The sequence below is a fragment of the Primulina tabacum genome, chromosome 13, assembly GCF_025594145.1.
Source record: "Primulina tabacum isolate GXHZ01 chromosome 13, ASM2559414v2, whole genome shotgun sequence".
NCBI classification, from domain to species: domain Eukaryota; kingdom Viridiplantae; phylum Streptophyta; class Magnoliopsida; order Lamiales; family Gesneriaceae; genus Primulina; species Primulina tabacum.
In genome coordinates this window covers 944,688-960,112 of record NC_134562.1, presented here as the reverse complement: position 1 = coordinate 960,112, position 15,425 = coordinate 944,688, and the positions used below count along the sequence as shown (strand labels likewise).

At 37.0% G+C, this 15,425-nt stretch overlaps 1 protein-coding gene across 1 annotated transcript; it reads right to left on the bottom strand.

The window, feature by feature from the left end:
- Positions 1-245: 245 nt before the first annotated feature.
- On the bottom strand, positions 246-11,752 carry LOC142521760 (dynamin-2A-like). The gene is made up of 22 exons (XM_075624951.1): positions 11,402-11,752; positions 9,683-9,733; positions 9,458-9,581; positions 9,275-9,364; positions 8,948-9,009; positions 8,651-8,765; positions 8,230-8,572; positions 6,827-6,974; positions 5,757-5,858; positions 5,532-5,651; positions 5,060-5,143; positions 4,831-4,958; positions 4,514-4,598; positions 4,168-4,318; positions 3,356-3,432; positions 2,981-3,037; positions 2,378-2,525; positions 2,146-2,294; positions 1,856-1,969; positions 1,724-1,791; positions 1,349-1,521; positions 246-769 (listed from the first exon to the last, which is right to left on the bottom strand). Exons 1-22 carry the CDS (start codon positions 11,549-11,551, stop codon positions 540-542), a joined length of 2,769 nt encoding a protein of 922 aa, XP_075481066.1. The 5' UTR covers positions 11,552-11,752; the 3' UTR covers positions 246-539.
- Positions 11,753-15,425: the final 3,673 nt, after the last annotated feature.

The window sequence follows — 15,425 nt, the reverse complement described above, 5'->3', positions numbered from 1 at the left end:
TAATTATCAATCCACAATAGTAATAACTTGTGTCTTAAACACACGGGATCATCATGGATTCTTTTGACATTTGGGCTGTTCATCGGGCAGTGTTATAACAATAAACCTCCCACTAATCAACAGATCAGGTCTATTTGATAAATTCTGAAATAAAGTAATGATGTATCGTACACAATCAAACACAAAGAAAAAAGAAATGTACGACAGCGGTTACAAGAGCTTGAGAAACTCAATGACTCGCAGCATACTAAAGAGAGTATCAATATTTTCTCTTATATATAAAATACAACCGGTGACAACTTCGCAATGAAATAATGAATGTCCCATGATATGTTTAATTTGACAATAATACACAACAAAAAATTCACCCGTCACAAAGGCACCATCAATCCTCATATTTATCTACACAGGTGTGTGTACTGGATCTACAGATACAAAAGAGCATGATTTGAGATCGATGAGAGCTCAATAAAACGTTTCCCAATACACCCATCCATTCGGCAACAATGCAAGAATCAATCAGCAAAATTATCTAAAATCTATGAGCGTTGTCCAGAATACGGAGGAGCAGGTGGCACTCTAACAGGTGTGCGTCGACTGCTGGAGTTTGCCCCGGAGCTTAAATCACCATTTTGGGCTGGATCACTTTTCCGGCGACTGTGACCATTAGACTTAGAAACCCAGTATGAATCTGACGGACCATTGGCGGCAGCGTCAAACGCAGATCTCCAGTCATCGCCTGATGTACCAGAAGAAGTTGGACTACTCACTGCAAATTTCAGACAGAGCACAATTTACTTGACAGAGAAATGTACTCGTGAAATAAAAGGAAATAATGGCAATGATGATATAACATTAATTATAATAAAGAAGCTCTCTCATCATGATCCCAACTGCACTGAAATGACCAGATAGGAATTGAGATTAAGTATACATGATAACAAGTGTGAAAATACCATGTCTCCATACACTTGAGGAGGATTAGTTTTCAAAAACTTAGTTTGACTAAGGTTATTTTGTTATATTTTCTGCCTCCGTCTGCCTATTAATACCCTTCTCCAGTTACATTTTGTGTTTTCTCCTTTATAATGATGAATCATTAATTATCCAATCATACCAGTTGGATTCTCCTCCAAAAAGTATTCTCCACCACGCACAGTAGCATTTCGTCCAAAAAAAAAATATTTTTATCACTTAATTTGAGATTACATCTACAGAAACAGTTCCAATGCCATGAGATTTCATTCAGTAAACTATTATATCAGCCGAACAAAAGACAAATGAGTTGAAACTGGAGAAGTCATAGAATAGCTCATCGTGATAGAGAAGAGATAAAGAGAGTCATTACCTGCACCCCCACCATTTGAAATGTTGGAAGCTGCAGCTGCTTGATTGTCATGAATACTTAATTGCCTAGTAAGCTTGGAAAGTAGAGATGATTGTTTTTGGTAGCGTTCTCTTCTGCGCTTCACATTCTGGTCCTCCTGGAGTAGTTCTTCTATTCTTGCTGCACTTTGGGAACTATAATCCCATATAATGTTACTCGATAAGAGAACTGAGAATGAAAAATACAAATATTAAAATAGTATGTAGAATCCAAGCGCATAGATTTGATCAATAAAACAAGATTGACAAAATAAATTTTCCAAGAAAATTTCACATTTAATCAATAACACGAAAACCAATAAACATAGTTCTATTAGAAGCAAAACATGAAACTTACCTGACAGAAATGTACAATTTATTGAGCATGTCTTCTTTTGCCTTTTCTACTTGGCATAGAACAACTGCCTGAAATCAAATGATACGCATGAAAACGTGGCCTAAGATAAAACATGTCGCAATAAAATCTGACCTTAGGGACATTGGCAGCCAGACTGTTAAGAACAGCTTCAACATAACCACGGACTTCTTGAGACATCCATCGAAGTTCTTCGTCAGGATCAGCAGGTCTTCTGACCGCTGTATCCTACATGGGCCAACCAAAATAACACATGCTTATAGAGCTCTATATTGAAATATAGAAAAATAGATCTTAATGGAGCGAGCAGGCAAAAATTAGAACACATAGCAATCATCAAAATAGTTGGGATCATAGATGAACCAAGAAGGCAAGAAAGCCAAGGCAATTCATGAATCACTTACAAGTGAACCATCAGAAAGACTTTGTCGCATCGAAGGGGCAGATTCACCCTTAACTTGACCTCCCTTAGAAATAATAACATTTCTCATTTTATTCAACCACTCAGTTTTATCTGCCATACTCTCAGCCTTTAAAACAACAGCACTATGGGCTACAAACATCAAAGAATTACTAGTTAATTTGGTAGGAAATATAACAAAAAAAATGGAAAAAAAAAGAGAGTATAATAACGACCTTTTAGAACAGTCTTATATTGAACCTTGCTTGTTATCTTGAATAAAAGACTGGGTGTTTTCCCAGTATCAGGACCATTTGCCTTTTTATCCTTTGAACTCTTTGAAGGAGCTTCCTCTTCCTCTGAGACTTCATCCAAGTTACACTCCTGATAGTTTCAGCCACAGATTGCAGAAAGGAGAATTTCAAACTGCCAATTCTTCCAGGCATATCAAGCCAAATCGAAAAATTTAACGGCTAAACATTATACAATATGAAGAAAACCATAGCATTCAAAATACAACAAGTGTCCTAACTTTGAAAAAACGTGTATGTAGACCAACTATTGATCCATCAAACGATAAAACAACAAAAATGTGACAGGCTTTTCTATTTTGCAGTATGCCATAAATATTCTCTTCTTGTTAAAAGTAATAAGAGTATTGCCATCTTCAATTGTCCATGCCACCATTTCTCTAGACAGTACAAAGTGTCAACAGACATAACAACAAAAATGGAAAGCTGGAAGGATTCCCATCAAACAGGAATATTCATAAGGTCGAAAGTTTTTTTTCCCAAAAAAAGGAGAAAAGGTAGCAAACAGTCATCATAGGCAGGGCACACCTCCAACGTGATGACGCCTCGGAAGTGTCGTTCTTCTTGTTTCTTGGTGTATCCAAGCTGCGACAAAATGGAGACAATTCGACTGATTGAGATAAAGAGGTAAGAAAAAAGGAGATAAACAAGAATGCACGAGGAAAAAAGTCAAAAACTCTATATGGCACACCACCACTGCACTGTTCTATTATCTGCGCACTATGTACTATCAGTGCTCGCCCGAGTAAGCACTACAATGTAATGTTTAAAGGCAACTGGCAATCAAAATAATCCAAATACAGTCTCAGATTTTTTTTCTCTCACCAAACACAAACAAGGGATAGAAAATGTGTGGGTATCATTCAGCATAGCAATTTAATAAGTTAACTTCGAGCCTCTCACTTTTCCTGTTTTTTCATTCAAAACAAACCATCTTCTGCTCCAACCATTGGTTTTGGCACTCTTCTTCAATAAAAAACCTGCAGAAGTGACCAAAAATAAACCACAATTTTTCCCAATAAATGATCTACCAAACTAAATCACCAATCAACCCGCTCAAAGCTAAAAAATGTAAGTGTCAATCATGGAGTGAAAAGATAAAAAAAATTACAGAACAAGACTAGGAAGAAAATTAACACACAAAAAAAAATAGTGTTCCCAACTTCCAACCATCTGCAACTTAAACATCCTCCAGGTGGCTCACAGGGGTTAAAACAAAAACTAGCTTATTCATGCTATTCATAGAATCAATTGTGGCTACAATGATTTCTCAAAGTTCATGTTTTGCAAAAAATGAAAATGCCAGGATTCTGCCAACCACAATTCATCAAACTGATTCTTCTCATTCGATTTTACCATCAGTTTTCCCAGAATTGATAAATGCTCAAATTCACGATAAATACTTGGGATCAACTTGCAGAATACGACTGAAACTTTATAAAATGACAAACAAGGGAACAGTTCAGAACAACTATAATCATGGCATCATGCAGAACTTACAACGAGTTAAACGTATATACAGAACCATATATAGACTGAGAAGAAAAGGAAAGGAAAAATTCAAGAATTTTCAAGGGTTGAATAAGACGAAGCTTGGCAAAATACAAAATAAACTCCATATAAGGAAAAAAACAGGTTTTTAATCTTCAATCAAACTAGATACAGCACATATGTCATTAATACAAACAACAATGAGGCAACTTGTTAACACGAACCTGCTGTTATTTCCCCTTCAGGCCCTGCTGTCTTCAAGGCAGACGCTTCTTGTGTATCTTTATCTTTATCTTTATCTTGCTGATTGGGCTTATCTTTCATAGATTTTAAGTTCCCTCCACTTTGTTGACTTACAGTTTGCGGACTAGTAGCCTGATTCAAGCAATCGAGACACTTAGAGGAGCACATTAATAACAAATTCTAATATCATCAATAAAAAATAAACTTCTTCAAGGAAACTGTGATCACATGTCATTGTTACAATGAAAATACAATTAAAAAAGACAATCTCAGACATCCAAGAAATTTCACGAGTAAAATAATAAATAAACAAAATATATTATGTACCCTGTTCAATATGGACTGTTCAGCCTCTGATGCCTTTTTGGATGATCGGCCCTTAAGCTCATCCTCACGTCGTTGTCGATCCATTCTGTGAAAAAATCAAGCATACAGAGGGTAAGGATATTCCTAAATCAGTAAACAAGAGTGGGAAGCTTTTAGGGCTGTCATTGACACATCAAACCAAACATTGGGGTCAAAAGGACTCACGAAAGATACAGTGTGTTTGACAAGTAACATAAGGCACAGTTCCAATGTCTAAAAATTACTAAATATAGGGAGGGAGGGGGAATTTCCAAAACACGGCCATCAATTGAACGTACCGCCTCTGCACCAAGCGAATAAAATGCTGTGGAGGAACAAATGCCCGTTCCATGTCAACAAGCGCAACAACCATATTTCTTGCTTCAGTCTTGAATCCTTCCAAAGCAGATGTGGCAATTGTTACAACCTATGTGAATAACAGAGAATATTCCATCAAGAACTAACAAAATAAAATAAAACATATATTTGAATTTTGTGATTCACTCTAACATTACAAGTCATGTTTACCTCTCGCTTAAATGGAGGATATCGTCCAAGGCCTGGAGTCGCATTTGCAGCAGCTGAGACAATATCAACGAGTACACGGTGCACCTATTCAAATATTTTTTGTGTATAACCATTAGAACAAAAGAATGCACGGCAGGAAGAAGCAGGATGAAAAATGATCTATAACAGAAAGATGGACCAAAGAATATGGAGATAAGGGACCACTTGATAGGAGTAATTGTTTGTAACAAACCTGGAACTTCAGCTGTCGGGATTCATCGAACTCATTTACAGATCAATTTGAAGTTAAAATGAAAGTAAATTTATTTGACTAGATGTGGTAAGAATCAGGTAAATGTAAATAGGAGGGCTATTTCATGCCAAGATAGCTGATTAGGGAAAAAACAAATATATGTAGCAGAAACTATTCCAAGGGAAACATTTAATAAACAGCAAAAGCTAAAAAATGAAACAAAAAACAACACTAGTTTACCTCTTCAACACAAAGACGTGAAGGTTCTTTTGCAAGCTCCAGAACACCCTTGATTAAAGACCTCAACCCTTTCTCAGGAGAGATAAGATAAGGTTGATAACCATCTGCTTCAAGCACAATCTGAATCAAAAAAAAAAAATCATCCCATTAAGAAGGCAAAACAGACATCACGGCTTCCAAATTAGATACCTAGATAACGTGCAGCACAGGACAGACAACACATACCCTCTTCACATTATTTATGTCGAAATGCCTATCTAATGGAAGCTGCTTGATCCTATTAGGAAAATTCCCTTCAAAACTAGCAACAACTTTCCACCCTCCACCCTGGAAGAGAAGTGATGCTTATAAGCTTAACAAAGTAATATCATACTGATGCTGCTTGCATCATCTCACATATTATACAGTAGCACGATAATACCAAAAACAATGTCCAAAAGATTGTTTCAAATCGAGGGTAATGATGATACAAGCAAAATGTTGATACAAGAGGCATCAGACATAAATAAACGGAAGTGCACCATTGAACAAGCACTATATCATGGAGAATGGGAAATGAATAAAAGATCCAAATTCTATTTCTTCGTCAGAAATGCAATCACATCAAGGGGGAAAAACAGCTGGGAAAAAATGCCTGCCGTCCCTTACACGTGTTGCAAAATCCAAGTTGAAATTACCCAATTGACAGGTAGAAGGCAACATCTATTTAATAAGCACACGACCCCCAAAAAGAAATTTATCGAGCAAATCCAATAAATATCTAACCGGCATTGCTTCCAAAAGGAAACATTTCTTGTCAAGACATTGGAACAGATCAGATTGAACTGAATAAATATGGGCAAACAGATATCGTGTTAGACAAACAAAATTTGACAGCCTGTGAAATCCTAGCATTGTGAGACAAAGCGATTTCTAAACCAAATTCATACAAACTATTCAAGATTCTTTAGTATTTTAAGATGTATCGAATATCGATAATCTCAACGTGCAGCTGTTGATATAAATTTCAGAAAACAAGAGTACCAAACTCCACAAAACTTAGCGAAGGTAATTTATGCTAGTTGAGTTGTTCTAGTACAAGTTCACGTGAATTTGCGAAAATGCCAGGTTGTATACTGAGAATTGATTAGAAAGGAGAAGAACGGCCAGCAATTCCTGATATTACTACCAATTAACCATCAAGTATGCTACCAAAGATCCTCTTTCCAACACTGGTTTGTAAAAATGGCACCTTTTACAATAATTACCTTCACAATTGTTTGCAAATAATGATAGAGCACATTTTCATATCTCACCTCTCCAGTAGAAATATGCTGGAGAAACTTGTCTTCAAACTCGCGGCAAAGCTCCAGTGCTAATGCTTTTGTACCCTCAGAACTCTGAACCATCTGTTCACCAAGTCTGAAAAGCATATCCTGTACTGTTTGGGACTTACCCTGAAGCCTGAAGGAGTATCAAATTAAAAATATAATCAAAGAGCCAAATATAGGTTCTAGATACTGTAAGTCGACTGGGAGAGAGTGCACCTAGTTTAAATGCATCCGACATCATTAACATAATAATTTTTATGCATCGAAAAAACTTACAGCAGTAAAATTCCTAATAAATTTAAAGTTTCTCGAGAATGCTGGGATGTTATGAAAGAAGATCTAACAGAGATGAGATGTGAATCACGAATAAGACCTACATTTCCATTATACTAAGAATTCTGGTTGACTAAAAACTAATGACTTCAGGTCGATTAGGCTTACCCCTTATGACCAGTATATAAAAAATAATCATCCGGACATATTTTCCTCTAGCCAAATTTTTACTAGGTTAGATTTTTAGCCTCTCATTTCGAAACCTGGCAAGGTACAACCTGGCAATTTACAAGTTTTAATTTGAGTTTTTAATATGCTGAATACGCATGGTATACTACAACACACAAAACTTACTCCAGGATATTCCCAAGTTGGTGTACCCTATGCGAAGTGCCAAGGAATCCAGTGATTGCATCTTTCTCTTGAAAACTCGTATCTAAATGATGTAAGATCTTGCAGGAATACGGTTTTCATTTGTTGCGACCAGTAAGATAACACGCTTATGGAAAATCAATTATGTGTGGGAGGACAAATTTAAAAATTATGAAGTTGGTGATAGTACCAACTAAAAGGGAGCTGGAAAGGAGGAAACAAACAAGTCTTTGAAGGAATAAAAGGGGATGGATGGATCTAACGTTGAGAAAATAATATATTAGGTTGCACTTTAAGCACATCTAGACTGAGTTAAAAAAAAACTCTCTTTAATTCATTATTAATTAGTTGGTCATATATATCAGCATCGGTCAATAATTGTCATTTGATTGGGTTGAGGACCGGGCACTCCAATTGGGTTGGAATTCGGAGACATATTTTGGAGAGATAGATTACAAGGATGTCTTATCCTTCTATTGCATACATAATAATTATTGATAATTTTTGTTTCTTATAAAAATCAATACAAGTTTCTTCAGACTTCATTCTTAATATACAGCTGTAGTCAAATGCCAATTCCCAATGATATCGAATCATCTTTCCCAGTAACTGCAGCATAAATTATGTTTAAGAGGAAAAAAGTATAAAAATAATACCATGTTTAGAGGTGACGGAAAGAAACAATCTTTTCCAAATGTATGAGCACAGGTGGAAAACAAAAGCAACTTGAAGAAAGAGCATACCCAGAGAGGAGACTTGGAAGCCTGACTTTCATACGGCTTCTGATCTGCTGAGCAAGAGTCTCTACCAAGGCTAGTCTCCCAAGCTTGCTCTCCGGGGCCCCTGTAAGAATAGATTTCAAACTTTCATTCTCGGCTCGCCATGCAGCTTCCAAAGAGCTGTCAGATCCTACGCCTCCCGATTGAGCTGATGCTATGGAGACGGATTGTCCAATTAAAGCAACCCAGGGGATGTCAGCTGTACTTCGTGGTCCTTGATTTAATAAAAGAGCTTTTACAGCAGCAAGGATTTTTGGTTCTGAAGCAACCTGATCTATCTTACTAATGACACCAACAGTTCTCGTACCTTGTAAACAATAAGAAGAAATTATACAAAATGTACATACAGAATCTAGCAAAAACGCCACAAATGAATGTAACCTACATTCTCCATCAAGCTCCTTTGCAATTCTAATGGCTTTTGCTGACGCAACTTCTGGAGCCTGGGAAGCAGGAATTACAACCACCAATATTGCATCATTGTGTTCAGCATATTGACCCTGTGAGAAAAACAATCCATCAGACCACTGAATTAAATTATAATTCAAGTGTCTAGTTATGAATTTTTATTCTGATTCAGGCAAGATGCAAAAGGCAGAACAAAAGTACAAAACCAATATGCAATATGAAGTTCAATTACATATGCATTTTTAAGTATCAAAATCTCCTTAGAAGCACTCACCAATGCATCATCAAGACTTCCTTTATCCACCCCAGGTAAATCAATCAATTTTAACGATGGCGCTGCAAAACAATGTGACAAATAACTAGATGGTTATGAACATATAAAGCAATTCATTGAACATTTTTGTCACAAAATCAAACATTTGAATGTTTTGCGAAACAATAGTGAAGATAAAAATAAGTTAAGAACTAGTTTTGGAAGCTTAATACGTTGGGCAGAATGGGAATGTTTACAACTGGATCATCAGATGCAGGAGACAACATAAAAAAACCTCCTACAGTCCTGTACAATTTTTAAACCAAGAAATTCATAAGTTAAATGCACCTGTACTTGTTCGGAGTTTCAAGTATATCTCATCGCGACTCTTGCCCGAAATTTTGCTCAACATATCCTGTAATGAATGCCGAAGAGCAGCTACCATGGAGCAAAGAAAGAAGAAGAAACATATAAGATATAAGCGATGCTTATACAAGAATACTATATGCTCAAGTTCAGTTAGAGGCCTACTAGCGGAAACTTGTTGAGATTTATTGTCAATCTGCCAAATAATTGTGGATTTGCTGCTTAGAGAGCTATCCCTTGTTAAATCAACACATATCGGAGCACGTGTGGCACCACCTTCGCCAGTTGGCTGAAAAATCGAAGGTCAACCTTATGAAATATGGTTCAGACGGAAATACTTTAGGGTGCATGATAAAAACAACCAAGGATCAACGAACTAAAAATACTTACCAGTGCAGGATGCCCGATTAGACTATTCAATACAGCAGACTTACCTGCACCCTGATGTAATTGTTCAACGTCAAATACTATTATTCATTTACAACATTATGGTAAAAATCAAAAAATTAGTTCTACTACATTATTCCTGTGTGTATAAGTTACGAGGGATGTTCACTCAGATGGTGATTCAAAACATGCATAATTCTATAGCAGCGTCATCACAATTCCAACCTCTGTTGTCGATTGTCAAAATATCCAAAAAGGATGGTGCAGAATATTATTTATATACAGGTATTCCATGAATAGAATATTATCATTTCTCTGCATATCAAACCGGATGGCACAGAAAATATTTTATATACAGGTATTCCATTAATAGAATATCGTCGTTTTTTGTTTGAACTTAGTTGTGCTTGGGAGGATGCAATCCCACTTTGGTTAGGCCTTTTATAAATGACAATGTTAATGTTGATAGTTAATGAAATTGCACGTATTTGGGCAGGTTAAAATTTTTATGATTCAAAGAAGTACAAGTCTATCAATCAATGATCAACTATTTCCCAACCTCAAGCCTCAGGTACTCATACATGATACAACAGAAAGACACATGGCATGATACTCATAAAATAGAAAGACATATAACAACTACATGAAACATGACTTCTTTGGTATCTCTCTCTTCCTCTCCATCTCCCTATGTCTCTCTGCCTAAGGCCTCGGTACCCTTCGACAACGGACATAATCCATGTTAAATAAGTCAATATTTAAGCTAACAAATGTCACCAATAACGTTATTTATATATCATAAACTTTATTTACTCTATGCTTATTAATCAAGGAACTACTTTTCTACTTTGCTTCCTCAGGAAAACAGAATTCTCTTTTTTCTCCTTTCCAATTGCTATATAACTTGACTTTGATTGAGCGCACCTAGTTCTACAAGGACGAGTTAAGAAACTCACTGAACACTTAGCCGATATTTGTCAGCATTCGGATCGGATAAGGACACGGAACATAAAACATACAATTTAGAAAGTTCAAAATATACAAGCATAGTCACGAGAGAGTAGAAAAAGAATTGGCAGCACAGCAGAGTAAAGAGCATGTAGGTCTGCCAACCAAGAAAAATGGCTCTAACTGCATTCAAACTGAAGGATTCCAACTTTAAAGGTATAAACTAGAATATGCTGAATCTTGGAAAAGTAGATTCGATAGAAAAGGAGGCCGATGCTCAGAAAATACATATCATTTCAACCGAGTGATGACAATTGCTGTTGATCCATATATTTGTTTCATTCAGAAGATTCCAATACAAATCAAATGTCCAGTGATCTTCGAGGCCATTTTGACATCATACCATTGTGAAAAACTTCAAATTAATGGTAAATGCTGAGCACAGAACCAACATGGGCAATCACACCGTAATATAGCAAACCAAAACCACATGATCCATAACGACTCCAATATACCTAACCACAAATAGACAAAGAAATAATGATCTGCCACATTATTCGTTATTAACCTAAAACTGCATGCGCTAGTAGAATAAAAAGTTAATCAAGAGACACGAAATACAACACCAAATCACATTCCAAATGACTAGAATGAAATTGTAGATCCAAAACTGAGGTAGCTCGTGAGATCTAATAGCACCCCACTCGATCCAAGAACCAAAAATCGAATTGAAACGAAAATTATGATGAATAAAGGTGGGTATGATGAACCCACAGTGTTTCCGAGAGTGACAACATTGAGAAAAGTGGAGGCGCGTTTGGAGGAAGCAGAAGACGAGGTTTCGTCAACATCTTCGTCAGCAAGCAGGCTCCCCGCCTGGCGCATGGAATCGGACAGCTTGGACAGCTCGTCGATCGCCTCCATCGATTGGATCAACAAGAAATGGAGATCCAATGGTAGAATTGAGATAGGAGTGCGTTTGAATTTAGGGCTTCGAGGGGAGGGGAGGGGAGGGGAGGGGAGGGTGCCGGTTATATTTGAAATTTTGAACTTTTTGCTTTTCAAAATGAATAATAATGGTGACGAAGAACAAGATGGATCGAAATCGAAGAAAGTTTACTCGGTCAATTATGGGCTCCTCGACTTAATATGGAAGAAAATTATTCGAGGAGTGCAGTCAATTCAGAATTTTGATGATTTTAGACTTTTATGACTTTGATAAATTTTTATTGACTTCTACACAATTTCACAGATTTATAAACAGATTTATGTGGATTCATGTACTCTTTTTTGAAAGAGTTTTATAGAATTATTTGATTTAAAATATACATCAATTGGTTAATCCGTAACCTTGTTTTTGAATTGATAATATACATGTGAAAAGAATATTATTTATCATTGTGTGGATACAATTTTGTATAAAAATAACATAGCTTACATATTAATCGAAAATGCTAAAAAGAATTTAAAAAACCATGGTTGTTGCGAGGCTATTCAATTATTAAGAATTAAGCGTGTTGGGGATCGATATAGAGTCTAGAGGGGGATGAATAAACTCTATTCCTTTGACGGTCGTTTTTGCAAAGGGGTGCTAAAATCTTGTTAGAGATTATAGCAAATCTTGTTCAAGTGTATAACCAGCATACCACAATATAGTGCGGAAACAATCTGATGGTTTAAGGGTGAATAATGATAAAAAAAAAGTAAGCAGTAGACAATGGTTGTTTATGGAAGTTCGAAAATGAAATCTTCTACGTCTCCCCTTCTTCTGTTTCCAGAAGGTATCACTTGTACACACCCACTTCAATAGGACTTATCCTTTGCCTATTGAAACTCTTAGTTTCTCAACACAATAAAACCGATACAACAAGGTTTTGGAAAAGACTCTTTTCCAGTTTACAAACTCTTCTCAAATATGTAATAACGCGATAATAATTGTAGAGAGTAAGAAACAGTCAGCACAATATGATATCAAAGGATCAGATAACTTAAGTGAAGCGTGTGCTGCTTTTCTGTATGTTGAGCTTTAAAGATGATAAGAAAGTCTGAGTGCTCAAATCAACGTTCGTATGTTAGAGAATAAGCTCGTAGTTTTTGGTAACTTGTAAACGTCGTTGATCTCACGTATTTTTAGAAGTCTTGAATCAAACATCTATAAATAAAAACAGCTTCTTTGACTTCTGATAAAATTAGCTTTATTGCCTAAAAGAGTTCCTGCAAAAAGGATTCAAAACAATCAGTCTTGTTTTATACCAAAATAGGTAAGGCATATTAAATGACTTTGTTCAGCATTAATGAAGCATTTAATACTCGTACTTATTAGAGTAACGGTAACATTTAATATAAGATCAATTGGTTCTGATTCAGTAAAAGTCAAGTTCTGCTTCTGTTTCTCTAAGCAGATAAGTACTCGAAGAGTACTGCTTTTGTAAAAGCGATAGGGGAACTACTGATTTTATACTAAGTACTGCTTTAAACTATCTTCAGGTTTTTATTCACGCGATCTACTGGTTTAGACTATCATCACCACAATTAAATTAAATCTATCAATTTTTCCTTTTGCGGTGATGCCAAAACCTAAAAGTTAGTAAAGATGAATATAAAAACAGATAGCCTTTAAAAGCAATTGATAAGAAAATAAACAGTAAATCAGAGTTCAGAAAGCGTTAAGGAGTTTTAATCATCTGTTCCAATGTCTCGGAACAAGGTATCCTCATCCTGAGGATCTTGGTTTCTTAAGGATGATTCTGCGTGATGACCTCCTTCTGTCATTCTTCCTTCTGCTTCTGTTCTGCCTTCTGTTTCCCCTTTTTTCGCATCAAACCCCTGAACTCGAGTAAGTAAGAAATCCACTCGTCCAGTAAGAGTAATAAAGCCATTTTGCAGTATCTCCAGAATTGGCGTTTGATTCGAAACATGTTCATTTAGAGCTTGAATTGATTGAGATTGAGACTCAATCTTGTCGTTGATAGTTTCGATCTTGGAGTCAGTAGTCGCAATTTGAGTTGAGATGGATTAGAGAGACGATTCATGAGCAGAGATAGTACGAAGAACTTCAGTTTGACCGAGCACGAGATTAGTATGACTTGTCAAGACATTTTTCCGGAAGAGATCAGATTCTACTTCAAGCTTTGACAATGATTCTGCCGTTTTAAGGACATAATCCATTATGCGTTTGCGGAAAAAGTCGGTGGCACTGACCTCACCAGCACGATCAAAAGATAACTGCTTGACGATTTCAGAAATTCTATCAATAGATCGCCTCAGTGTTTCGATCTCAAACTCAAGATTGAATTGTTCTTCTTCTAGGGAGGGGCTTCTGGCCAGAAAACGTTGCTTGATTTCAACAAGATGAGCAACGTGAGCAATACGAGTCGGGGAGTCTTCAGGATGGACAATCAGTGCATAGAAGGGACAAGTTCTGTAGGAGCAGTAGCAATTACAACGGGCTGTTCAGAAGAGGTTCCTTCAGCAGCAGTAGATGATTCAGGCGCTGCACTTCCTTGTGGTTCTGCAGCTTCCAAAGCTTCCAGTTGTTCGGTGGCTGGAATGGATATAGATGGATCATTCAAAATAGCTTCCATTGCCACTCGATGTTCATCAGAGAAAATCTCTAAATTTGGCAATGATTGAGATTGAGTAGCATCTAATACTGCCATGGGTATGTCTGCCAGGTTGAGCTGTTGGTTGGACTGCTGGTTGGACCACGTCTTCAACCTGAACTGCTTCTGGTGTAGAAGAGGCGGTAATAACCATGGATTCAATGACTTCATCCACCGAAGCCAATTCTCGAACAAAAATAAGAGACGAAGATTGAGTAGGTCGCTTAGGTGATGCAGGAGTACTTGAGACCTTAGCTTTTGGTGACGCTGTAGCCCGTTCCTCAACTGGCTTAATCTGAGTAAAGATTGGAACGAAACCTACTGAACTATTGAGCAGGTTCTCCAAAGGCCTGTTCTTGAGCAAGAAGTTGCTCATTCATTATTCTCAATCGATCAGTCAGAATGCGAATGACGTGCTGATCTTGAGCAGCAGTAGGAATCATAGAACTGAAATTAGACTGAAGAGTCTTTAAGACAGATTTCATCTTCTGTTGCTCAAGAATAAAGCTTCGCCTGCTCATCGCTTCAATCACATTAACAGTTCTGGCAATTTCAAAAACTTTATCCTCATACTTCATTATTCTTCCAAAGGTACCTTTTGTCCTGAAATATGAGAGAGGATGAAAAACCCGAACCTTATGCCATTCATCGAAGAACTTCATGCCTTCATTGACAGTTCTCTCAATTTCCTCTATGTGAAGATCAACACCAGTGAAAACAGATGATTTGGTGCCTTGAAATTGTGATTCTTGAGCAAGTTTTCCTTTGCCTTTATCAGAAGATGATATAGGCATTACCGGTCTAAATGCAGAAGACCCAGCGGTGGATTCTCGAATGACAACTCCAGAAGTCGGTCTGAAAATCGGAGTAGTAGAGGAAGTGGTTGCAGTAGAAGTAGCTGCTGGTCTAGATGCAGGGACTGATTCTGGCACAGAAGAGGTGGCTTCTGGAAACACTTGTCTCAAGGGGACAGTGTCTAAATCAGTGATTGCAACTGTTTTCTTGATGCGAACAACAGTGCGAGCTTTCTTCTTGCTAGGAGTTGCTGGTAGAGATGATTTGGTAGGAGAAGCAGACTCCTCAGATACTGTTTTGTCAGAATCAGTGGAGATAACCACTCTTTTTCTCTTTGGTCAGCTTGTCAAAAGTATCGGAATTTGACCAACAGTGCTTCAGCAACAATATCAGCAAGCACC